At 52.9% G+C, this 26,145-nt stretch overlaps 1 protein-coding gene across 1 annotated transcript; it reads right to left on the reverse strand.

Annotated features, from left to right (window-relative positions):
- Nucleotides 1–51: 51 nt before the first annotated feature.
- Nucleotides 52–25,717, reverse strand: SNRNP200 (small nuclear ribonucleoprotein U5 subunit 200). The gene is made up of 45 exons (XM_052647714.1): nucleotides 25,548–25,717; nucleotides 24,859–25,022; nucleotides 23,172–23,343; nucleotides 22,121–22,313; nucleotides 21,589–21,644; nucleotides 20,365–20,463; nucleotides 19,613–19,765; nucleotides 19,408–19,507; nucleotides 19,111–19,247; nucleotides 18,444–18,527; nucleotides 18,173–18,346; nucleotides 17,717–17,854; nucleotides 17,375–17,530; nucleotides 16,507–16,677; nucleotides 15,300–15,493; nucleotides 14,962–15,085; nucleotides 13,816–13,965; nucleotides 13,470–13,580; nucleotides 12,561–12,692; nucleotides 12,209–12,397; nucleotides 11,698–11,895; nucleotides 10,912–11,064; nucleotides 10,719–10,799; nucleotides 10,364–10,447; nucleotides 9,655–9,761; nucleotides 9,388–9,506; nucleotides 8,954–9,108; nucleotides 8,645–8,834; nucleotides 8,299–8,472; nucleotides 7,209–7,369; nucleotides 6,714–6,941; nucleotides 6,223–6,414; nucleotides 5,963–6,141; nucleotides 5,643–5,794; nucleotides 4,692–4,800; nucleotides 3,853–3,961; nucleotides 3,174–3,363; nucleotides 2,912–3,076; nucleotides 2,618–2,739; nucleotides 2,207–2,350; nucleotides 1,938–2,114; nucleotides 1,415–1,575; nucleotides 1,249–1,330; nucleotides 527–619; nucleotides 52–444 (listed from the first exon to the last, which is right to left on the reverse strand). Exons 1-45 carry the CDS (start codon nucleotides 25,590–25,592, stop codon nucleotides 301–303), a joined length of 6,411 nt encoding a protein of 2,136 aa, XP_052503674.1. The 5' UTR covers nucleotides 25,593–25,717; the 3' UTR covers nucleotides 52–300.
- Between the last annotated feature and the right edge of the window lie 428 nt (nucleotides 25,718–26,145).

Below are 26,145 nucleotides of genomic sequence, written 5' to 3' on the forward strand. Positions count from 1 at the left end.
CCTTCGATTGGGGAAAGGACACTTTTAATCTGGAATCACTGCAAAGACACATGGTTTCTCCAAGTCATTTTATTAAAACGTGGCTCAAAAGGAACTACAAAGAACATGCCTCAAAATGCTGTACAGGGCTTGTGCTCGACACCTACAGACACTAGAGCCAGGGTGTGGATGGCAAGGGAGCTGGGGGAAAGCAGGAGGGCCGGGTGGGCCCAGATCTCCTCCACTGAGGTCCCATACGCTGCACACGCCCCTAACTCGGGCTCAGCGCTCCTCTCTGTGCAAGAGGGAATGCCTCTGGACTCAGTCTGAGTCACTGTCTGTCTCTGCTTCTTTCACATCCACGCTGAATTTGTACTCCTGGTCACACCCCATGTAAGCGTCACTCATGAAATACAGGGTGTAGTTGTGGGCGCCAGTGGCCGGGGCCACGAAGTCGAGTTTCACCTGGAGAGAGCAAGCACAACTCAGGGCCCGCTCAGATACCTGCCCCGTCTCGCAACCCGCTGGGGCCAGCGGACACACTCACCTTGGCCTTCTGCTGCAGGGTCAGCCTCTTGATGGAGATGAGACTGTTGGACTTGGCGTCTCCGATCACCACCCACCAGCCCTCTTCACGTTTCTGTAGTGACCAAAACCCAACAAAGTCAGTGTGTAAAACCTGATGGCTGTGACACCAGGCAAAAAGTTACAAAAGACAGGAAACCAAAAAGCAAGCTTCCAGAATTTTCGTACCAAAAGACAACTGGATACAGGGTTTTAAACTAAGGCTTCTCATGTGGACTCAAGTTTTAAGCAGACAAGTGAACTCATGTGTTGGTTCTGGCTCACTTCCTTGTCCCAGAGTACCTCCTCCCACTTAGTGCCCGACACTAGGTCCAAGACTCCACTATCAGACATCTAGTCTTTGAGGCCGGCAGCTGTGAGTTCCTCAGAGACCCTTTTAGGTAAAAGGCAGCCATGTCAGAGAACAAGAACATGTCAACGTGAGGTGAGCCTGCCAGCAGGGTGGATCCAAAGTAGGCCTTGTGCCAGGACTTCCCTCAGGAGCCAGTCACCTAAATTGCCTTAAAGCAAGAAAACTACAGACTTCCACAAAAAGCACTCACAGTCCCCAAATTAACCCCCAGCCTTGTGGCATCATCACTGCTCTAGACCTCCCCACACTGACGACTAGGTGCCCACGGAGCACAGACCCTAGCCAATGGCAGGGCCTCGAGGGGACCCCAGGAGGCCAGTCCCAGCACATACCTGCGGGAAGAGAGGCGCGATCACAGGGCCCGTGACTTCCTCCTCCCGCTCCAGCTGCACCAGCACGACAACTGGCCCGCCACTGTGGGGAGACACCCGGGGCACCATCACAGCTGTGCCCGCTGGGGGCACACCTGGGGCAGCGCACCTGGCCCGCGTGGCTCACCTGCGGATGGCGTCCTTGTCCACCACCTCGTAGGACAGCTCGATGTTGGGGTAGCGGTTACAGAAGCGGGCCACGTCGGCGATCTGGCTGTCCGACAGCTGGAGCAAGGCGTTGCGCTCTTCGTCCTCCATTTCCATGATGTCGAAAACACTCTCCACCCCCTGGGTGGGCATCAGAGAGGTCAGGGAAGGAGAAGGCAGAAGACCGCAGAGGAAACGCTCCGGCGACTCATCCTCGGCCAGGTGACTCCGTGAGTACTCTAAACTTCCCTCCCCAGTGACTCCAGGCCAGACTCCAGCCAACGGAGCGAGTCCACTGGCTCCACAGAGTGGCCATTTTTATTCCCATGCTATCAGATCATCCGAAGAACACAGCTCACAACAGTCAGGCTCCCTGGCGCCTTCCTGGGTAACACCTTCAGAGAAGCCAAAACGAGACGCCTCCCCTCCTACAACCAACCCCAGCACAGGATGCCTGGCCTCCAGACTTGGCCACCCAACCCTGCGACGCAGGCCCAGCTCACCTTGTCTGTGCAACGTTTGATGTGCTCGGAGGTGAAGTGCGGCAGCTGTTTCAGGTAGGAGTCCTTGGACCACATGGCTTGGGTGGCCATCTGGGCCAGCTCCATGGCCGCCAGGGCCGGGCTGAGCCACCCGTTGCTGGAGAGGACGTCCACACAGGCCTGGATGAGCCGGATGGCCTGCAGAGGGCCCAGAGAACAAGAACAGGCATGGGCACTGCTGCCGCACGGGCCGCCCAGGCCTCCATGCCCGCGGCGCCCTGCCTCCATACCTTGCTGAGGATTTCCTCTGTATCCGACTGCAGCTCGGCACTCAGCTGCATGCGGGACAGGTGAGCCTGCAGAAGCAGGTTGGTCTTGACGTGTGGGTCGTTGAACTTAGGGTTATTCAGCTTGTGGGGGACCTTCTGGGCCAGCTGGAAAGCGGAAGAAAGAGCGGTTGGTGAAGAGACCCGCACTCAGGCCCAAAGCACCACCCGCCCCCGGCCCACAACCATTCCACACTAAGGGGTAGACGATGGCTGTGGGTGGTGGGGGTTGAGATGTGTGTGGAGTGTGTGAGGGAGCTCGGGGCGGGGGAGTGGGTGTTTTCCTGAACCGAGAGCGGGATCCTGTGCTCTGGGTATGGGGGCCGAGTTTCACGCGGCTCGGAAGACGTGCTCCAGAAGCCAAGACGCGCTCACCTGCCGCAGGAGGTTGTCCTCGTGGTGCCGGATGGGGATGTTCTCATACTCGGCCGCGTTGGAGATGATCTCGATGAGCCCTCGCACCTTGGTCTTGGCGTTCAGGGACATACTGAAGAGCTCTGAGAGAGGAAAGAAAGGACATTTGGAGGAGTCAAAGCAGGCAGACGAGGAGCAGAGTTAACCGCTGGGCAGGCCCGGCTCCACCCTGCAATGCGTCCCTCTGACAAGCACACGAGGCCCTGGAAGCCTCGTCATGTCGTCCCCGTGGCTGCAGGCCCTGCCGGCCCTCACCGATGGTGGTGTAATTGATGTAATAGTAGGCAGCGATCATGCCCAGGTTCAGGGGCGCCACGTCCATCTCGTCCTCGACGCTGATGCACTTGGACTGCTCCAGGTCACTCAGGGTCTGCTCCACGAGCTCCGACAAGTGGTCAGACAGGTGACGATGGGAGATGCCTGTGAAGGTGACAGGTAAACAGGGGTGTCCCAAGGAGACGGTGAATGAGGGCTGTGCCAACCACCAGAGGATGATGCGTGCAGCGCCGCCACCGACCCTGCAGGTTGTAGTAGTTGGGGTTCTGCGTCATGCGGCGGTACAGGAAGGTCCAGGTGAGGTAGTCCACAGCATCCTGCTTGTTCTCAATGGTCTTGGTGACGATCTCGGCATTGAAGTGGTCATGCATACAGTGGTCCAGGTGAGACTCCACCGGCAAAGGTTCATACAAGAACTTCTTGAAGAAATCCTATGGGAAAGAATGTCAATGACGTTACAGTACACAGTCAATGACAGTACAGTCACAGAGAAAGGCCAAAGGCAAATATGGCCGCTGTGCAACAGGCACGGCTCATACGAAACGGAAGAAACCAGCTGCACAGACAAGGTGAGCTGGGTCTGGACCTGGAGAGCTGGGTATGTATGCCGGTTCCCCCTGGCATCACTGGTTACTTCTACCATGGAGGAAGGTACACCGAGCCCCAAGGGCTGAGCAAGGCATGAGGAAGACAGACCCAGCCAGAGGGTTAAGATCTCAATACACAGAGTCAACAGCAGCAACAAAAATCAAAGGCTACAAAATTCTACGCAGGGAAAGGCTTGTTACAAAAGCAATGTGGAAAAGAAAAGAAGACAGAGAGAACGTAAGGAAGTAAGTAAAGACGCCTATGGAGAGAGAGATTAAAGAATCTGTTCCAAGGCCCAGGCTCGGAAGCCCGAGCCAGAGGCCAGGGCTGACCTTCTTGGAGCCCTGGCACATGATGACGCAGCGGCCCTCGTCATCCTGCAGAGGGCGGTTGGCGTGGCCCACCATCTGCAGAACGTCGTAGATGGGGTAATCCACGTACCTGGAGACAGAGGGAGAAGAGGACTCAGGACGCTGCCTCCCTGAAGGTCGAAGCATAAAATGCAGATACAGGGAGACGTGGAGAATCCCAGCAAACCTCTGTGAGTGTGCTCAGGCCCTAGGGTCACAGGTTATCTATACATCAGTTTAGTTTTCAAGTGTTAAGAGTCAGGACTTTGTTGCTCAGGGTCTGTGAACCAAAGGTGTCAATCCATCTAATGTGTGTGTGTGCCTGTTCCCTCACGTCCATCTCCTTGCAACCCCATGGACTACAGCCCGCCAGGCCCCTCTGTCCATGAAATTTTCCAGGCAAGAATACTGGAGAGGGCTAACATTTCCTCTTCCAGGGGATCTTCCCAACCCAGGATCAAACCTGTGTCTCCTGCATTGGCAGGTGGATTCTTCATTACGCCACCTGCGAAGTTAACCCATCTAATGGCAATAGCCAGATGACTCCATATTAAAGCATTTGATATGTAAGGCAGGCTCCCAAACCTCACAGCCATATAGTTCATGAGTGATCAAGTCCACCCCACTCAAATCCAAACCTAGAAGCAGGTTCAAGCATCAAAAGTAAGTCTGCACAAATAAAACCCTAGCTGGGGTGGAATCTCAGCTAGCTATTTATTTCCCTAACACCTTTTCTTCACAATAGTGACCTTCTGGATCTGCAGAGGTCACGCTCATCTTAGGAGAGAGGGGCCCGTTAACGCACAGCACACTGGACTCACGCGTGGATCTTGCCGTTGTAGTACTGGGTGTCCATGATGATCACCAGGTGGGCGGCCACGTTCATGCCCCAGCAGAGACTCCGAGAAGCGACCACCACCTGGATGGCCCCTGCGCGGCAGGGGGCAGGAGCAGACTGAGCACAGGGCCCCCGAGTGGGGCAGCGCCCGCTGCCGCTAGGGCAAGCAGTGGCGCGCCCTGCTCTACACTTTGGAACTCAGGGCAACGCTGGGCGGGGACAAGGTTTCAGGACTGAGAGGCTAACGCGGTGCTACAGGAGGGTCTGCCTGTCACTGCTGCTCTGCCGGGGGGCTACCCTGCAGGAAACAAGGTCACCCTGGAACAGACCCCTGAGCCCAGAGAAAGTCAGGCTCACACTCCTGCCTGCCAGGCAGGCTGTGCCGACTGGAACATGCTTCCACCAACTCAGCCCCAGGCTGGCCAGTCCATGGCAGCAAATGGAGCTCTGAGGGTGCCCCACACGAGGCAGATTCAGGACTCAGAGTGACAGCAAGTGATTCTGGCAGGAGCACTGCCACTGCGGCTCCCTAAGCACCGTCAAAATACTACTCTGCACGAAATGCCTAACGTCAACGAGACTCACAAGCACACAGCCACCCCAGGGAGACACAGAATGGACTCCATCTCTAAAGCCCAACTACCCTGCTGAGTCTGCGTCCACGGAAAATTAGGTCTAGAGGCCAAAGGTCCAGGTCTAAAAGCCCAGGCTCGAAAGGAGCACGACCTCACGTGTCTGCCTGCTTTCTCCTCTCCCAAGTAGGTGGTTCCACCTTCATCTCAAGGACATGAAGTTCAAATAAAAGATGAGAAGCATTATGAGAATGACGGGTGTGCCTGCTGCCAAGAAACATCACCCACACGGGAAAGTGTGCTCCACACCCCGCTGACCCCTGGAGCCGGTCTCACTCTGCTCCTCAAGGCCTGCTCTCTACCTGAGCTGAAGAGCTGCTCCACCAGGCGCCGCTCCAGGGGGCTCAGCCCCTCGTGCAGGTAGCCCACCCCGTTCAGCAGCGTCTCCTTGAGCGTGCTGTCACTCAGCTTCTCCAGGTATGGGATCAGGTCCTTCTCAGTGCAGTGCAGGAATCTGGGTGGCAGGAGCGCTGACTCAGCCCGGAGCAAGGCTGGCAGGAGCGCTGACTCAGCCCGGAGCAAGGCCAGCCCCCCAGAGCCCCTCCCAGGGGTGCTCGCTCAGGACCCAGCCAGGCGGGGGCTGCCCCACCGCACACACGGCACCTGGCAGTGGGCCGCCCACCTCTGGCGCTGGATGTCGGCTGCGCATGTGGTGAGGATGTCGATGGCGGTGAGGCGCGTCTGCTTGCGGGAGGGCACGAAGACGATGACGGGCTTCTTGGGTGAGTGCTTGGTGATGGCGTGGTACACGGGCTTGGCCATGGACAGCAGGCGAGTCTGCGTGTGGCTGATGTTGAAGCCCTGAGGCCGGGGAGGGAGAGGTTAGGAGCCCGGGGAAGCTGGGCGGTGGGGCCGCGCGGGAGCCGGAAGCCTGGGCCCTACCTGGATGTGCAGCTCCAAGGGCACGGGGCGCACATTCGGGTGGAAGTTGAAGGTGGAGGTGGCGCTGCAGCCCAGCCAGTGGGCCACATCCTTCGCGTTGGAGAGCGAGGAGCTGAGAGCCACGATGCGGATAGGCCGCTCGATCTGGGAGGAGATGTAGCGCATCCGGGAACAGATGACCTCCAGGACAGGCTGCGGAGAGGGGCGACTGATCACTGCAGGCCTGGGTGCTCTGGCCTCAGCCCTGAGCGCCTCCGTGGGCAGCCCAACGTCCTCGAGAGGATCTCCTAACTCCCGCTTCTGATCAGGGCTCTCCCGTCTCTGGGGGCACCTCTCCCCAGCCAATCTCCACTAAGCTACGCTGGTCTCAAAAGCACCTACTAAAAAATCTCAGGTCCTCCTTTTGAGACAAGGGGACAAGCAGAAGCAGCCCCCATCTGTGGCGTACACATAAGGTCCAAGGGCCAGGGCTACGACGAGGCCAGCCGTACCCCATTCTCGCCCCCGATGAGGTGGACCTCGTCCACCACGAAGAGGTTAATGTTCTGCACGTTCTTGCGCTGCTTCCACCGCCGGGAGAGAATGTCCCACTTCTCGGGTGTGCTGATGATGATGTTGCCTTTGCCCAGGAGCTTCAGGTCCGTGCTGGTCTCCCCCGTCAGGAGCACCACCTTCTTGCTGAGCCTGTCCTGGAACTTCTCGTACCAGTCCATGTACACCTGGCAGAAAGACGTCAGGGCTTCAGCATCAGCTCATTCATTTGGAGAACAACCTGAGAGGCCTAACACAGACACCTGTCGCCCTTTAAATCTCAACCGACTACATCAAGTGACCGGAGAGCTTTCCTTTAGAGTGCAAACCGAGGAAGACGGCCCCCAGCAGGTAAAGCCTGGCCCCAGGTAGCGCTGCAAATTTTAGGGCTCTGAAAGACCTCAGTCTGGACTCAAGATGAGGACGGCTTCTGGGAAAACGCACACAGGACGCACCTGTTCGGCCAGGGCCTCCATGGGGGTGATGTAGACACAGCGGCCCTCCGAGTTCTGCAGCAGCATCCGCAGGATGGCAAACTCCGCACAGATGGTCTTCCCGCTGCCCGTGGGGGCCCCCACAAACACGTTATCATCGCTGTTGTACACTGTGTTGAACACTGAGAACCGACAGAAAGGCAGTGAGACCCCGAGGGAGGCTCGACGGAGGCCATGTGGGAAAACTGCCCATAGGTCCAGAGGCAGCCAGCAGGGGCGAGGGAATGGCGCCCCCGCTGCAGGCAGGCCTGCGCCTTCTCTCCCTCTCACCTGCCTCTCCCAACACGAGGAGGCAAGAGACCCCAGTAAGGAGCTCAGGTCTCCTGGAGGTCTGCCGGAGGACGCAGGAGCAAAGGAGGCCGGGGCTCCCTCCTCGCTTCTCCATCGGTCTTCTCAGCGACCAGGGTGCCAAACTGGAGGGGCCCGGCTCCTCACCTCTGGCCCTCCGAGCCCTGCCCACGCCTCCTGGGAAGCGGCTAATACAGAGCGAAGCTGAACATCTAACCCCAGCCCTCACACTGGATAAAGCCCAATCCCACTGTTCACTAGGGTCTCCATCGGGGCGCGTCTCTCGTTCTCCATTCCTCACCCACAGAACAGGACCGAGACAGCAGGGTCTCCAAAGGAAAACCATGCGTAGCATCGGTGGGAGCAGGGAACCCCTCGGGCTGCACCCAGCCCAGAGAACCTGAACACGGGGCGTGCTCTGGGAACACAGCTGTCATTTCAGGCAGTGAAGCGGAGGTGGCCTCAAAGCCTTCCCACTCTGGCTCAATACTGGAACCTCCCAAGCCTGAGAAACAGCCGTGCACCGTAAGACCTGCTCGACCAACCCTCTGCAGGGAGACGTGCGATGACGTGAAGCAAACCTAAGTCACCAAGGCGGGCTGAGGACAGAAAACGCCCTGGCTGCTCCACGGTTGACGCTGGGCTCCCACACCTGCCAAGCCCCTGGGCGCCCCCTCCCTCTCTTCCTGCAGAACCTACCTGTCTCCAGGGGACCTTTAAGTGTCCCCAAAGGAACAGCCCGCCTGGAAATGCAAACACCTACCCTGGGTCTGGATGGGGTTGAAGAAAGGAAATTTATCCTGGTAGAGGCTCTCAAAGGCACTGTTTCTCAGGGCAGACACAGGCAAGGGCTGAAGGTCTAGCAGCTCAGTTGGGGGCGGGTACTTCTCTGGCAGGATCAGGTGCCGGAAAGAGACGGGCAGCTGGGTCTCACAAGCTGCCAGGAGAGAAACGAGAAGGGCTGAGCGCGCTGGAAACCCCAAGGCAGCTCGTGTGTCACTCTCCCCAGCTAAAGCCCGCCCAGCACAAGGGGCTAGATCTCCTCGAAGAGCCCCAGGGGGAACCTGGCCCTGGGGACCCCACGGGCCCCGTGGAGCAGGCGTACTCACAAAGCCAGCGGTCAGACACCACACGGATGAAGTACTGAGGGGGCAGCGGCTCAAAGACGGGCACGAAGAACGTGATGAGGTGCTCGTCCTGGGCATACTTGGCCTTGAGCAGGAAGTACTCGTGGTGCAGGATCACCTCGCTGTCCACGTCTTCCACAAGAATCCAGAAGGCCTCCGACGAACCGTGGACCTGCCCACCCAAGCACGAGGGACGGGAACATGAGCCGAGGGCTGGGCAAGGGGGACTCGGCCTCCCGCCCCGCTCGCCGCCAGGCCCCGAGGCCTGCCCCCTGGCGCTCCCGGCCGGACCTTCTCGTCCCACTGGAAGTCGGGCGTGACGGTCAGCTCCACCTTCAGGGTGGAGCGCGTGATCGGCTGCAGGTGCACCGACAGCTCCAGCTTGGGGAAGAGGTGGACGTACTTGTGGATGGTCTTCCCCATCTTGGGCATGCGGATGAGCTCGCCTGCGAGGACACGAGGGTGCACACAGCTGCAGCCCAGCCGGATGGCCGGTCTGGCAAACCCAGCCCTGAGGGAAATGGGTGGGTTCCACTCCAGGCACGGGCTCTTCCCTCCACTCAGTGGGGCTCAGCGGATTCAAAACTCCGAGACCAAGGGCAAGGAGCCCAGCACTAATGGCACAAGACACGCAAGCGCAGGGCTTGGGGCCAGGAACAGGGAAGCGGGCGCAGGGAGACGTCCGAGCTGTGCGGATGAGGAGGGAAAGACGGCTCCCCACACACCTATCTCATTGTGATTCAGGTCGTACAGACGCTCAAAGGGGAAGTTCTTCTTCTCAATCTTCTTCACAACCTCCTCAGGGAGTTTCCGGAACTGGCGCAGAGGGCACATGGACTGCCACCTGTCCAGGAAGGAAACGGGACCTTCTCGGTCTCAACGTCTACCCTGGTGCCCACATCACACGTCAGGGTGTGCTCTAAGGCTTTCCCAGCAGGCCCTCAGCCTGAGGACCCCAACCCAGGACCAGCTTCCAGCCCGCTGGGACTTACATGCGTTTGTCAATCATCTTGCAGAGGTTCAGGGTCTTATCTGTAAGCTGCGCCCAGCCTCGGTTCAGGACGATTTCAAAGATGGCCCGCATCAAGCGGCCAGCCGACTGGGGAAAGAGGAAGCATTTCCTCTGTTAAGTATCCACTGTCCCCAGACCTAATGAAGCCGCTCTACGCACAGTGTAATCACCTCGAGCTTTGACGTAATCAGACACATCAACTCAAAAACCAAGTCCCCCAGAGACGCTCAGGGACACGACAGAAATGGGGCTCGAGCTCACAGCCCAGTATCTAATGTACTGTTCACTGCGTGACTTTTCAGTTTTTGGCCCACTTAGCATTTAGGATCCTAGCAAGTGTAAAGATGCTAGTGGCTTGCCCTGAGGAAAAGACAGAGTAGCTAACAAAGCCTGTGGCCATCTCTAGGTTTATTTAGGAGCCCAGCAGTTATAGCGGGAAGCGCTTCTCTGCAGAGAAGCAGACATGTGGAGCCTCCCAGATCTCTCTGATGGCCTCACCTTCCCAAGAGCTCAAGATGAGCAAATCAGAGTATCCACACCATACACGCAGCAGCCAACAAGCCAGCTGAGGCACAACTCAGCATTCTTCTCCCTCGCTAGTATCGGCCTCCGCTCTACCAGACACACACAGCACACAGGGGATCGTAACGTATCAGGGCAGTATCAGGGCAGTACAACCCCACCCGCACCTGAGTAACGTAGACCATGTCAGCCATCAGTGCAAAGCCCTCCAGCTTCAGCTGCGAGATGAAAGCCTGGAGAAGCACGTTGATCTGGAAAAAAGCAAGAAGGAGGGCGATCACTGAACCATCCAAGATGAGTAACCCGCTGCTGCTCCGGGCCTCCGGGCCAGGTAAGATCTAAAGCTCTCCATCTACAGACACTGAGTAACTAATATTCCATGCGAAAAGAACATGTGAGAAAGATGCAGAGACTGCGAGAAGGGAGCAAGTTACGAAGCACAAGCCCAAGTTCCAGGCTCATCTTTTAGAAGATGAGGAGAATCACCTGACTCTGTCCCGAGCAGAGAGGAGCTGGGCTCACCTTTGCACTGGGCTCCTCAATGCTCTCCTTAACGGGGATGGGCACCCTCTCCAGCAACTTCTGCAGCTCCAGTTTCTCCTCCTGCCACAAGCAGGACGCAGGTCAAGGAAAAGCCCAGAGATCAAGGATAGAACCATCCGGCAACCTGGTGGTGAGCACCAGCTTCCCGCTTCCACATGCTGGGTGGACTCACCTCTCTCACAGTGATGTTCTTGAACTCTGAAGACAACGAGAAGACTCTGAAGAGCTCAATCTCGCTCAGGGTCGGCTTTAGAAGCTGGTTGTAAGTCTGCACCGTATCATTGGTGATGTAGTAGTGGCTGGCTATACGGCCCAGTTCTGTCACCTAAGAAGAAGGAAGACTCAATTCAAGGCCGATCGTTAACGAACAGTAACCTCTCACTGTGGACAAGAGAATGAACTCAGAGCAATACAAGTGCCTGGCTCGTGTGCGAGAAGAAAGAGGGCACAGGGATTTCCCTGGTGGTCCACTGGCTAAGACGCTGAGCTCCCAATGCAGGGGGACCGGGTTCAGTCCCTGGTCAGGGAACTAGATCCTGCATACCCCAGCTAAAAGATCCCCCGTGCCACAACTGAAAAGATGCTACATGCTGCAATGAAGAGCAAAGATCCTGCGTGCTGCAGCTAAGACCTGGCACAGCCAAATAAATGTATTTATTTTTAAAGAAAGATGGCCCAATAAGCTGACCTACAGTGACCTGATGCCCACCGAGAAAAGAGAGCAGAATCACCTGCCACGGCTCAAGATGCAGGAAGGAGGCACCAGCAGGTTGCCCGCCACTTTAGAAGCCCCGAAGTTCAAAGCGCACAGCCCAATACGGCCTGCTTTTCCGCCCTTCCAAGCGAAGGGCAAGTAGACAGGCAGGCCTCCAATCAAAAACGGAAGCCGTCTGAAAGGCTGTCTCCAGGGGCTGCAACTTTCGTGGGGATCTGTGCCTCCCTCCCGGGGCCCACTCACCTGGAAGTTGCCCGTCTTCTTGTCGTACTTGACCAGGTTGTTCTTATCCAGCATCAAGGCAGCGGTGTGAACCAGATCCAGCCGGCGCTGGTCTAGCAGTGGGTCTCCCTTGAGGTCGTCGTGAGAGATGCCATAGAGGGTCGGGGACCGGAGCATTCGGATGTACAGGTAGGCGTAGCCCAGCCAGTTCACTGCATCCTATCAGAGACAGAACGCGGGTCTCTGCATGCAGAACTGACATCCACATGAAAAGCTCCCATGGAGGACTTCAGAATTAATTCCCAACTATGAAACTACGTCTTACGCTGCCTCATGAATGTTCATGATATTTCGTTCTTTAAGAACACAGTCCTTACTGAGATTTTGGCGACAAGGGGAAACTGTCGCAGATCCGAGAAGCCTGAAAGCACGCTTACACGGAGGATGTGGCGCCCAGGGCTGGAGGGCCCGGGTGCCGATGCCCCGGCCCCTCTGGAAAAGGCCAGAGGCGCTGAGCGCAGAGGCTGCCCACCTTTGCGTTCTGCACATTCCCCAGCACGACCTCGGCGTTGAGCATGTCGGGCAGCTTGGACACCATCTGGCTCTCAATGGGAAGCTGCTGGTTGAGCAGCGACAGGTAGTACTGCAGCTCCCCATGGGAGGTGATGAGGATGCCTTCGCCCTTGGTGTCGTACTGCGGCCGGCCTGCTCGTCCCAGCATCTGGGTGGAGACAGCAACCAGAGGGCCACGGCTCAGAGCTTCCGGCTCCTGACTCCAGGCTCCTACACCACAAACCTCACCCTCCACCTGCCACCTTTGGGGTATGCTGGCATCTTATACACAGCATGCTTTTCCCGTAAGAATAAACTCAGAAGCTCCATACTTGCAGGATGTCCAGCGCTCCTAGTTCAGTCCAGCGGCCCTTCTCCGGACTGTACACCTGGGTGCCTTTGATGATGACGGTGTGGGCAGGGAGATTCACACCCCAAGCCAGGGTTGCTGTGGAAACTAAAACCTACAGACCCAAGGCAAGGCAATAAGAAAATCAGACCTTGCCACCAAGGGTACCTATCCTCAACTTCTCTAGGCACCTGGACTCAGGGTGTCTAGTAGGACTGAGGTTGGTCCCGTACTTGTCAATGAAACATCGGAGTGAAGAGGAAAGGAGTCTTTGGGTTCCTCATCTCTTCCAGAATCAACATTTCAAGGCTCTAGAGACACTTCAAGAGGCAGTAATGCAGACCTATCTGAATTAAGGCTGCGCTTAGTCACTCAGTCGTATCCAATCCTTTGTGACCCGATGGACTGCAGCCCACCAGGCTCCTCTGTCCATGGGTTTCTCCAGGCAAGAATACTGAAGTGGGTTGCCATGCCCTCCACCAGGGGATCTTCCCAACTCAGGGACTGAACCCAGGTCTCCCACATTGTGGGTGGGTTCTTTACCGTCTGAGCCACCAGGGAAGCCCAAATCAAGGTTACTAGACAATTAAAACTACAGACTCTCCTGAGAGAAGGAATGAACAAGGTCCTGACTTTATGGGCCTTGTGTGACAGTATCTGGAGTCACCCACACCCTGGCTTTGCTGTGCTTCTCAGACGCTTTCCTAAACTTCCTCAGCTTCCCTCATGTGTGATGGGAAGAGCTGGGAGAGGCGGCGTGAAGTTCACTGACTGTACCTACCACAGCCCTCTGACCTGGGCCACCCGGGCCAGAAACAACAAAGCGCCAGGCACGAGCACGCGGCCCAGTGCCCAACGTTTCCAGTCTCGCCTGAGCTCTGCCCACCCTCACCTGGATGTGTTTATCCGCGAAGAGGTCCTCGACAAGTGTCCGGTCAACTCTGGTCATGCCCGCGTGGTGGATAGCAAAGCCATAGGGCAGCAGGTCCTTCAGCTCCAGGTTCTGGGCAGCAGAGAAAGAACAGGTGAGGAAGTGAGCCTGCCAGAAGGGACTCTCCTGGAGAGGAAGCGAATCCCCTCAGCCAAGACGCTGCCCCTCGCCCAGTCCACAGAGACACAGGCAGTCACACCCTGCCCCGTGAAGCAGCACCGCCAGGCAGCCCTGGAGGACGGCCCGGCCGACGCGGACTGAGCCAGCGACCGGGGAGGAACGAGGGACCCGGGCCTAACCCCCTCACCTTGCACTGCTCAGCTTCTGTCCGGAGGACCTCTGTGGAGGCCGAGCCCTCTCTCAGAAAGAGACCCAGCGTGTCCTTCTCCAGGCACATGTCCCGGATGGCCCTGGCCGTCTTCCCGGTCTCCTTCCGGGAGTGCACAAACACCAGCACCTGCAGAGGGGCCACAGTCAAGGGGCACCGCTCCAGCAGCCACCCCCCCCGGCCCGGGGAGTCGGCAGCAGGGAGCAGAGGCTGCACCACTAGCAGGCCAGAGACTGAGGTCTTGAAGCGGGGAGATGGTAGGAGCGCACACCGGCCTGGAAGCCTAACGGAGCCCTCAAGGCCCTAAGCAAACAAATCTGGCTCATGACGAGGACGAGGGTCCTGTTACTAGGAAACCCAACTAACTCCTAACACTCTGTCTTTAATAGCAAGTTTAAATATACTATCGATGAGAATTCAGGAGTCTCAATTAAAAATTTGTGTTCAGGTATCTGATGAGATTCTAAACAGTTAAGAAACATAACAGGCACTGGCCTATATAAGTGGACTTAGTAGAAAACTAGCACCATTTGCAGGAAATAAAAGCTGTCCAAGTCTTTCTTGCCAAGGAAAGATTTGTCTCTTCCTCTAAATCCTTATGCTTCTTTTTTATCAGACAAAATACACAGTGTTCAACTAAAAAATTACATCACACTATCCAGCAAAATGCCCTTTCAGTAAGTTCCCATTTTTATCTTGATTTTTAGAATATTTTTAGTGTAAGCCACTCAAATCTTTCATGGAAGAACCCCTGATGATCTAGATAGACAGACTGCTTATCTGTGCATGGGGATTCCTTTTCTGGGCGTTTTATAATTACAGATTCAGTTTAATGGTTATAGGACTATTCATGTTTTACCTATTTCTTCAAGGCTGTTTTGCTAATTGGTAGTTTCTGAGACTAGCTCACTTCTTTAAGGTTGTCAAATTTAAGTGTAAGGCTGTTCACAGTATTCCTTTAACAGCCTTACAAATTCAAAGGTAAGGGATTCTGTAGTAATATCCCATTGCATTTCTGGTACTGGTGATTTGCTTTGTTTTTTTCTTTGTCTCTATCAGTGCTGCCCAATTATCAGTAAGTCAAAAATTCAAAGAGGTCAGGAGAGACAAGAAACCACGACAGACCTGATTTTTTCCAGCATGTTCCATGATTTTCTCATAGACAATTTCATTCATGATTTGGAAACGCTTGATGGCTTTCTTCTCCGTGATGCCCACATATGTCTGTTCTAGAGGCACTGGGCGGAAGCTAGAAGTTGAACAGTCAAATCAATAAGACTTTGGCACAAAGCACTGAATAAAAACTCCTTTTCACTGCCAGGGAGTGACAGGCCTCTTTTAGGATTTGTACCACATCAAAACCAGGGCCATTCTAAAACTCGAATCTAACAGAGCTCCTTGGCAAAGAAGGAAGACATCAGGAAGGTCACCCTGCTTAAACTTCTTCCCGTCTCTTCTTTTACCTGTTGTCAAAGTAGAAGAGGCCCTTGGCAGGATCTACACGCAGAAAGGTGGCCACATCTTCATAGTTGGGGAGGGTGGCGCTGAGGCCAATGAGGCGGACATCCTCCTGGGTCATCTCAATGTTCCGGATGGCCCTGGCCACCAGCGCTTCTAGGACAGGACCTCTGTCATCGTGGAGAAGATGGATCTCATCCTGAGGGATGGGAGGGCGGCAAATTACCTTTGGGACCAGAGAAATGAGGGCCCCTTTCCTGAGAGTAGTCCCGTTTTCTAAGTACATAACTACCACTGCAAATGAAGAGGACAAGAGAAGGGATCCCAAGCCAGGGAACCTCAAAGGATGAGACAGTATTCACCGTGAAACATCCCAGCAAACGTGCTCTGAGCATGAGCCGCTTTGCTCCAGTTCAGTGAACAATGCGTTACGGTCAGAGAAATCTGACACTTGGGTAAATGAATTCCTAGCTCACCTCAAAGATAGATTTCTTTACTAAAAATGAAGCTTCTGATGAGACCAAATTTATATCAAATTAAGTTTCACCTCTAGGCAGTTATCTTTACCAAGAGCAAACAATATGATGTATCAAATAAAGAATAAAGGTGGTGCATCCCAAAACTCAGCAGGCATTCAAAGCATATGGAGACCTTACTAAAATGCAGACTGTATTTCAGTACGTGGGAGCACGGCAAGGGACTTTGAATTTCTAACAAGACTTTGAGTAGCAGGCTCTAAGCAGGGCTCGGCCAACTTTTTCTTAAAGGCCAGAGAGTCAACATGTAAGGTCTCCTTTCTGCTTCCCGGAAAAACCTAAAGAAACTACTCTCAGACTGTCGCTCCTCCCTGGGGGCTTCTGAGTATTCAGAACACCGTATTCTGACTCCTACTCATTCCCTCTGAGAAGGGATTACTTATAAAGCCCTTTTAGTTCTGGGAATATGCAAGCAGCTTTCTGAATTGTCTGTTTACATTTATTTCAAAATATTTCAGACATAAAAAGCCACAAACGGTACGGCAGACATCATGCCCCTGCTGGCAAGTGTTTCCACTTCGTGCAGACCCTCACTTCGCAGAAAGAGCAACGCTGACAGCAGCTGCCGTTACAAAGGCCAGTGACTGGGGACAGGCCCTGAGGAACACAGCGTGAGAGCCCGGCAAGCCCTCCTTGCTGGTCGGTCTCCACATCCGCACCAGGGCGCCCTGCTCACCAGGATGACGAGCCGCACGAGCTGGGTGTAGGTGCGTTCCCCGCCCTTGCGGGTAATGATGTCCCACTTCTCGGGGGTGCAGACGATGATCTGGGTGGCGCTGATCTCCTCCTTACACAGCTGGTGGTCACCAGTCAGCTCCGCAACGGTGATGCCATATGTGGCCAGGCGCTGGGTGAAGGAAAGGCACGTCAGGCAAGAATGCTGGGGGGCGGGGTGGGGGCCAGACTCCACAGTCTCTGTGAAGTCTGAGTGCTGGGTGTTAGAGGCAGGCATCGGCCTTTCAGAGAAATATCAAGTGTATGAGATCAGTGATATGAACGCTCATTTCTAAAACAAATCTGGACTTCCCTAGTGGTCCAGAGGTTTTGACTCTGTGGTTCCACTGCAGGGGGGCTAGGTTTGATCCTGGTTGGGGAGCTAAGATCCCACATACCACACAGCATGGCCAAAAGATAAAAATTAGTAACATTAAATAAAGATTATCTGGGAGCTCTACACACAAGAGGGGGAAATGGAAGCTTACAGGAAACAGACCTGGAGTAACATCAGGTCTGTTACCAAGCACTCATGTGAGCGTTTCATAAATATTCCAATAATGCAAATGAATCCAGCTGCAGAAAATGGCTAAGGGGAAGAGTAAAAAAATAGTAAACCCTTGTTAAAGCCCAAAATAGACCCAAGACTTTCTTACTTCATAAACACTCTATATGGGTCAAGCTCCACCTTTGAAGGAAGAAAGAAATACCACATGAGGTGTTCTGGAAATGCAACAAGAACGTAAGGCGAGAAGCAGAGAAGCACCAGAGCTGTCCCCAGGACTTTGAGAGCTGCACCCAACACCTGGAGGGAAGTTCTGCCCTCTTACCTTTCCAAAACTGCCCACCATCTCCTGCACCAGAGACCGCATGGGGGCGATGTAGATGATCTTGAAGTCGTCCACGTTGATGGTGCCGTCCATGTTAATGTGCTTCCCTATCTCTCGGAGCATACACATCAGGGCCACGTTGGTCTTCCCGGCACCCTAGAGATAGGGACCAGAAGGCCTGGTACCTAGTATACTCACTGCCCCAACTTCCAAGGGCTTATCACCAAAACAGAGTGTGTCCGGGGAATTTTATCTTACCACTTAACACCTCTTCCGCCAAAGGATACAAAATTAAGGAGTTAAGGATGGAGAAGAACCTAAGGCAGGCAGGGCAGTGCTTACTGTAGGAGCGCAGAGCAGCAGATTTTCATCCGTCTCCAGGGCGGCACGGTAGAGCTTACTCTGGATCCGATTCAGCGTTTTGAAGCCCTCAAAGCCAGCCTGGGCATACTTGGGCAGCTTCTCCACTGGAAGTAGTTGCTAGAAAAAAGAAAGGTTGTGTGCATCTTATTAGCAACATCCCTGAGCAGACCATGGCTTTGCAAGATTACACTTCCTGGAAAGCTCCGTGTGTAACTCTCCTCTGAAGGTCAGACCAGAGAGACCAATACTGTCCCCTGGGCTCAAAATCAAAATGGGAAACCCGGCAGCAGCTTCCACCTCTGAAATAAACCTACAAGACAAGTAAAACCTACAAGACAAGTAAAATCTACAAGACAAGGCTACGCGGAATGGGTTGCAATACAAACTAGAAGGGAGGCCAAGTGAGCAAAAAACTGAGAACAGCAATTCCCTCACTTCTTCAGAGCCGAAGGGCTTGGGCTTCAGGGCAGGCACGTGCACCTCTTCATAGCCCTTGCGCTGGCGCCGGAAGGACCCGTCAGGAAGTTGGCAGCGTTTGTTGGCCATAAAGTGGCTCCCCTGGGTAAATACAAGGTCCTCCAAGTCCAGAACCTGCCGTGGAGCCAGTGCCTGGGAGTATGTGAAGAACAAAAACACACAGGAAGTGAGCAAGCTGCGCAAACGAGTCTCCACCCTCCACGGCCTTGGACATGACCCTGGTCCCTACCTCTCCACCCTGGTCCAGATCCATGGTTTCCAGGTCAGTGTCCATCCGGGACTGACGCACTCGCTCTCTGCGGGACCGTTCCTCCTGGGGTGGGGAAGACAGAAACAATAGCAACAGTTCATCACCACCCCAGCTTCTTGTCCTTTTCAGTCCCTTAGCTGAACTTGACTCATAGGTACTGACTAGCAAGTCCTAAAACAGACAGATGGCCCTTTATGTTCAGACACCTGCCATGGGGACCACCAGAATGATGATATCAAATCACTTTCAAGGGACTATACATAGTCTAGAGGTCTCAAAAGTCAACATTCAACATCCAGCACCAAGGGCTACCCGTGAGGGGCAGAGTGTGGGTTCTGTGTTCAGCAAACACGTGCTGTGTTACTGTGCTGTCGCAGACACGACTTATTGTGTGAACAAAAAGAGGAAGACCCAGGTGCTGGTGATGACAGCAACCGGTCAGTGGTCTCTCAACCAGACCAGCGTGAAGTCACTGGGTCCATTCTGCACCGATGACCACACTCAGAGCATCTGGAGAAATACGTCACTTCTTCAACTTCCTCCTTTAATAGGAATTTGGCTTTATGCTATAATCTTCTAACTGGTCTCTTTTCCAAAGTGAACACTCTAGCTCAGCAATTGGACAGACAAACAACCCAGCCCTTACCCGGATCAGATCCTCCTTCTCCGTTTCGTGCAGCTGGTAGAGGAACTTCGACAGCTCTGGGTCAGCCTCCATCTTTCCCATGATCCTCTCCTTTTCAGCTTCACTCTGTGCACTGGCCAGCAAGGTACAGTACAAAACTGCCGACAACAAGAGGGAAAAAGGAAGATGAGATATAAAAACGACCTTCAACCTCAGGGTAGAAAGGAAAATAACCAAGTGGGCTGTGAAAGCAACACAACCTCCATCTCTCTCTCTCTCTCACACACACACAGACAGAAGGGTCCACAATCTACTCACTCATCATCCTGTGCTGCCGCAACACCTTGATAAAATCAAAAGTGTTGAAACCGAGGAGCAGAACCAGCTGGTTCTCACACTCCCGGTCGTCGCTGGCCGTCTGCAGAGAGAAGGTAACACCATGATTAAGGCCACAGCCACCCGCTTCCTACACTGCCCCATCTCCTAAGCTACACGGGACACAAAAACGGAATCCTGGCCGTACCTTCAAAATCTCCAACACCTCATCTGCTTTCTTCTGGGACACAATAGCATCATCGTAGAAGCGACTGAGCTGCCGCTGAAGCCAAAAGGCATCAATGTCCCGAGGGTGCAGATCCTTCTTCTTGGAACTCATCAGTTCCCCTGAGGCCACAAGCTACGAAGGAACCAGGCACTGGGCTCACCCTGTTGCCCTCTGCCCCAAGCGCTTTCTCACCGTCCTGCAATAAAGCTCTGCAGCCTACCCACAGCCTACCCTCTTCTGAGGGCTTTCTGATGAGAAGCACGGGATGGGAGGGGAACTCTGCTATATTGAATTCAGAAGCACACCAACCCAAGATTTCATCAACACATGCCTTTCAGAAGCAGGCTGCATCGACATATATACAATACGTGGGTAAAACAGACAGCTAGTGGGACGTTGCTGTCGAGCACAGGGAGTTCGGCTCTGTGCTCTGTGATGACCTAGAGGGGGTGGGATGGGATGCAGGGTGGGAGCAAGGCTCAAGGGAGGGGAGAATCACATATAGCTGATTCACGCTACTGTATGGCAGAAACGAACACAACATTGTAAAGCAATTATCTTCCAATTAAAATAAACAAACCACTTACATGGCGGGGGGGAGTGACTGAAATCTTACAAAAATCAAGACACTACACATTTATTACAGCTCACCCTATAAAAGGGTAGCTCAATAAAGACTACATAAGGGGACCAAGGTACGGGAAAAAGTGCTACACCCAGAATTCACTCACATTAGCCGAGAGGGTGCAGCGCACCACGGCCTCATCCCCTTCCATGTCGTCGTCAGATGCCTCTTCACGAACCTCCCCGTACACATCTTCATCACCTTCCTGTGGAAAGAGCCCCAACCCCAGCGCAGGATCTGAAGCTGATCCCGGCATCCCCAAAGAACCTCTCCCTTGCGTCTCACTTAAAAGTGCACTCCAGGGTTACAGCACAGGCGTGTGCGGTGAAACCAAGCTTACCGGAAGCAGGGTCAGCCTCACCTCGGAGCACGTTTAATGGAATAACACAGAAGCGCGCATGGGAAACCACACAGGGACCGGGAGTGTGGAGGCCACACTCCACGTGCTCACTACTGTCTTTACTCACACTGCACTGTGTACCGAGCACAGGGGCGTGTTCAAAGCAAGTCCTTGATAACAAGCATTCACTCTATGAATAAATGGTCTCAGCAAAGCATTCTTTCAATTTGTTGCTATTTGAAATCATGAAATCCTACTAACTATTGCAGGAGGGGGTTTAGCAGTCTTCTGTTTCAATCATCATCTGATAGATGGAGACACTGAAGCAAAATGACTTCCCTGAGATACAAGATCAAAACTCAGCCCTCTTGGCTCCCAGGTCAATGCTCTTTCCTGACTCTCCTGTGCAATCCCTGCAACCTGTCCTAGTTTATGATACTGCAAAGTCAGCATTAATGATCAGGAGCCAAACGCACCTGCTGAGAATTCAAATGCAACTCTGCACATTTTTGTCAAGTCTTCCACTGGTTCCTATTTTTATTTATAGTCAAGAAATCCTAATTAGATGGGAAACCTCAGTTGCTGCTGCAATTGTTACTGAAACAACCACGCACAAAATACAGGCACGTTTTTGGGCAACGTGCCTTCTTTTGAAACTGGCAGTAGTGCTAAAAAGAAGGAAATTAGCACAATACGGTGAAAAAGCACTACAACGTGACAGCATATTCTGCAATGAAATAGCCACGGTACTTTTTCTTTTTGCTGATCCACTTGGTTGATCGTCAATTGTCATACAATTAATATAAGTTTAGATTTGCTTTACAGTATCAAAAGATAACCACAACAATTTCTCAGCAAAATACTATTGATGCCCAAGTCTGACATCCATACAACACCATAAAACTTATCTGGCTTAAGTTAGGTAGCTTCTTTACACTAGAAGTGGTCCCCTCACCATAACAAACTAGTCTGAGTTTGTTTATCACTTACCTCCTCATCAGACTCAAACTGTACATTCACACCATATGTCTCATCAATGTTGTCGTCTGAAATAGTGAGGGATTAGAAAAAGACGACAAGGAACAGTTAGTGAAATGAGGCACTCGGGAGCTAATTTCCCCCCTAACTGCCTGACGTGCTTCCCCTCAGGACAGACCTAAGGTCTAAAGACTCACAAATGATCAACAACAGAGGGTCTTCTGCGCTGCCACCCTGAGGCTTGCTCCAACCTGCCAGCTTCAGACACAGCTCTGCCTCCTCAGCCACGTGCAGCCCACCCCCATCCAGGCGCTACCCAAGTTTTCTCCCACATCCCATACAACAAAAGGGTTTCAGAGTAAGAAATTGTGGCTGGAATCTAGGGATTCTGATCTCCACCAATCATAACTCCTCCAAAAACACCAAATAGGATATGGGACCCTTTTAAGGCATCTTTCAGCTGCTTTAATGACTGAGGCTAGAAGATCATGTTGAGGGGTCAACAAGCAGCCATGTAACAGTCTGGACACCAAGAGCTCCTTACCCATATTCTGGATCTCCTTGTCTCCACCATAGTCTGTGATCTTTTTGCCCAAATTTACTAGCACATGGTATCTGGTATCATCTGTCTGACCGAGCAGCAGATCAATCTCCTTTCTCCTTTCCTTGTCCCGAAGCTTTTCATTCTTTAAAACAGCGAGAACTTCATCTGCTGCCCCACAAAGAATATCACGTGGCTGGAGGCAAAAAAAAAACTTAGACGAGACCAAGAACATGACTGATGGGCTTTACACAACAACAGGATGTGGAGAGCCATATGTCTCTTAAAGCCTGCATACCAGGTTCTGATTATTTTCACTAAAGTTAATGTAAAAATGCCACCAAGGGTCACACATTGAAGGGAGACCCCTCTGCTTCAAAAAAAGATTACAATCAAAAAAAGGAAGAGGACTTCCTGGTGGTCGAGTGGTTGGGACTCCACACTTCCACAGCAAAGAGAAAGGGTTCAACCCCTGGCTGGGGAACTAAGTTCCCACAAGCCGTACAATGTAGCAAAAAAATAAATAATTTCTTTTTTTTTAAAAGACAGAGCTTGCACAGCCATCTGCCACATTCCTCTAGATGACAGAAGCACTTGGCAGTCCCGCCCTGGCCCACCGAGCTTTTGGTAATTCTTTCTCCTCACCTCTTCTAGCAACCACCTCACCAGAGTCTCTCAGAGACTCACAGAGGGCCTTAATCTAATCACAGACAATCTTAAGACTGCAGATTCCAAATACAGACTACGTGGGCTCATACCCTAGCTCTGCCAAACACTACTTCCATGACTTGGGAAAGTTACTTAAGTTTCCTTTGCCTCACATCTCTCCAGCAAAATAAAAAATGAATATTAACAGCACCGGGTCACAGAGTTAACAAGACTGAAAGAGAGAACACACATAAAGTGCTACGTCACATAAAGTGAACACCAGCCACTTCTGCACATTGGTATGGCCCACACAGGAAAAATCCACAAACAAGGTTCCTCTGGGGCCTCCTGGCTATGACTTCCTCCCTCTCCAAAAATGCGTGGCTCCACCCTCTGGCTGCCTTACCTGGTCCCCAAGGGCAGCCTGGATGAAACTCAGCAGCACTTCATAGGTCTCCCGGGTCTCCTTGGTCTTGGGCTTATAGATGATGCCCACCATCTCATCGATGCCCTCTGAGAGCAGAGTGTAACCCTTCATCTTGTTGATGTCGTGCCGGTCCTCATCACGCTTTCTTCGCCTAACAAACACATAGTATGACATTGAACAGGTAGAACCTTCCCTGTTAATGGTAAGACTAAGGCAAGCCCACCCTCCTCTTCTCAGCTTCATGATTCACAGGTAGTATTTAAAACCACAAATGTGTGCCTCAGCAAATGATGCCCATCGGGCCTCAGTCACTTGCAGCAGTATCTCTACGGGAACACAATAAGAGCAAGGGAATCCTGTCATCCTCTCACTAAATGCACTGCATGCTATGAGACATCTTCCCCGTTCATTTAAAAAGACAACCCTTTCTACTTTGTATCACAACATTATATCATTGGATTTGACTAGTTTTCATCCCTCAGACACATCTTCCTTTCCCTGCCAGAGAACTGAAGCTCCAAAGGAATCTACTGCCATTGATTCCTGGAAAAGAAGTCATACTCTGCAAAATGGAGGACCAATGATATGTAACTCATCACAAACATAACTGCTTTAATCAAAACTGGACCTATGAATTTTTGAGACTTCATCATGGGACAGATGATGATCAGGTTCAAAGGATAACAGTGAGATAAAGTTCAATGATTCTTTAAAGTCTGGAAAAACATCCCCCTTCCCCAAGGTAAAAAACCAACTAAAAAGCAAAACAAAACACCGGCCTTTCACGCTCAAATGGTAGTTTATAACAACAAAAGAAAAAGCAGGCAACAGCAAGCCAAAGAAGTAGCGGAAAGTCAGTAATAGAAGGAGAGTTACTCTGACAAGAGCTTACCAAGAGTCTTGAAAATACCATGAAGAAAATTAAGATCTCTCTATGGATGTTATGACCAACCTAGATAGCATATTCAAAAGCAGAGACATTACTTTGCCGACTAAGGTCCGTCTAGTCAAGGCTATGGTTTTTCCTGTGGTCATGTATGGATCTGAGAGTTGGACTGTGAAGGCTGAGCACTGAAGAATTGATGCGTTTGAACTGCGGTGTTGGAGAAGACTCTTGAGAGTCCCTTGGACTGCAAGGAGATCCAACCAGTCCATTCTGCAGGAGATCAACCCTGGGATTTCTTTGGAAGGAATGATGCTAAAGGTGAAACTCCAGTACTTTGGGACCTCATGAGAAGAGTTGACTCATTGGAAAAGACTCTGATGCTGGGAGGGATTGGGGGCAGGAGAAGGGGACAACCAAGGATGAGATGGCTGGATGGCATCACGGACTCGATGGACGTGAGTCTGAGTGAACTCCAGGAGATGGTGATGGACAGGGAGGCCTGGCGTGCTGCGATTCATGGGGTCACAAAGAGTCGGACACGACTGAGCGACTGATGGATGAGAAACACATGCTAGAAAAGGGTCTAAAAGCTGTTTTCCGCTTCAGGTTCACTTGTTAAGGCCAAAGAATCTTCCCATTCTTATGTTACCTTCACTGAGTTGTCTTAATGCCACTGCTGGCTCATCCTGCACCAAGCAATTCAGCAAAACCACTGCTCAAATACCAAGGGAAAATGGATTCTGCATCTGAAGAAAATCATTTTTTCCCTTTGATACTCACTTAGCTCTTCTTTCCTCTTGCATCTGTGGTTTGGTTCGTTGAGCCTTATCTCCCATCCGGGTGCCCTCCAGCTTCCCAACCAGGGACAGCACTTCTCCTGTGGGTTCATCTCGGCGGGTCCGGTCAATGAGAGAGCGATCAGCTTGGAGGACAAGATTCGAGTTCTGAAAAGACCACAATATTATTGAAGCTCTGAGGTAAGCAGGACTCAACTATATCACAGGGATGCCAGCTGACAGCAAAGGGAGAATCTAAGCGACTAAGTGTCGATAATCACTAGTCGAAATAGAAAGATGTTTTCCTTGAGAAGCGCATCGTATGATCGCGCATGAGCAAAGGGCAAACAAATCAATATAACAATCACTGCTTCTAATACTGCTCGTAATAACTCCCACGTGGGAAAAGTGTCGGGCACGTTGGGGATGACACATGGAAGGGGGCGGGAAGAGCGCTGCCGGGACTGGGACAAACGCTCCTCGCAGAGCTCTTGGCCCATGCCGGTAAGAACTGAGCCCCAATCACCAGTGGGGTCATTCACATCGCCGTGTACCCCCACCTTCGCCAGGTTCTGATTTCTCCTCTGCTTTCGCGGTTCTCGCGTATACCTTTAGACTGAAAACCCCCTCCCTCAGCCTCCCGCTCCCTATCAGACTCCCCCGCCCAGAGCCCTCCGCCGAGCCCATACGCACCGCTTTGTACTCGTACTGCAGGCTACGGGCGGTTACATCCGCCATGGCCGCGGCTGCTCAAGAGTCTCAGAGCTCCGCTCCCCGCACCACACGCTAACGAACGGTGCCGGAACGAAGCAGGAGGGGCGCACCTCCGTCGAAAGAGAGAGAGCAAGATGGTTTCCCTTCCCTTTTCGGGTCGGACGCCGGAAGTGCAGGCGGGAAATAGACCGGGCGCCTGCGCTCCGGTTTGGGACCGGCGAATCCTGGTACCCTCGAACGATGGTTCCGGAGCCACGGCCCGTACTCTCCTGGGCTCTGGCCTTCGGCTCCCAAAGACTTCCCACGTCAAGCGAAACGTATGCCTGCTTAGCACCCCATCCTGTCCCAAGTGCTTTTCTAACCCCTTCTTCCTCTGGTAACAGTCCTATGAGCTATGCAGGCTAATGAGCCGGATTTCTGGCTGAGGAAACTCGCACCTTGCAAGAGACTGAACCGTGTGTGTGTGTGTGTGTGTGTGCGTGTGCGGGTGCGTGCGTATGTGTGTTATCTTCCTTTCGGTTTTTCCTCTGTATTAAACAATTGATAACAAAGCTCTGTTCCTCACCTACCCCCACCT

Source organism: Budorcas taxicolor, chromosome 11 (assembly GCF_023091745.1).
Source record: "Budorcas taxicolor isolate Tak-1 chromosome 11, Takin1.1, whole genome shotgun sequence".
NCBI classification, from domain to species: domain Eukaryota; kingdom Metazoa; phylum Chordata; class Mammalia; order Artiodactyla; family Bovidae; genus Budorcas; species Budorcas taxicolor.

What these genes read in the sequence shown, in the direction of transcription:
- SNRNP200 (XM_052647714.1), bottom strand. Translation starts at nt 25,592, where the DNA reads ATGGCGGATGTAACCGCCCGTAGCCTGCAGTACGAGTACAAAGCG. An exon ending in AAGATGATTGACAAACGCAT is followed by an intron (nt 9,507 to 9,654) that starts GTAAGTCCCAGC and finishes CTTCCTGGACAG; the next exon opens with GTGGCAGTCCATGTGCCCTC. An exon ending in GCCGACATCCAGCGCCAGAG is followed by an intron (nt 5,795 to 5,962) that starts GTGGGCGGCCCA and finishes CCTGCCACCCAG; the next exon opens with ATTCCTGCACTGCACTGAGA.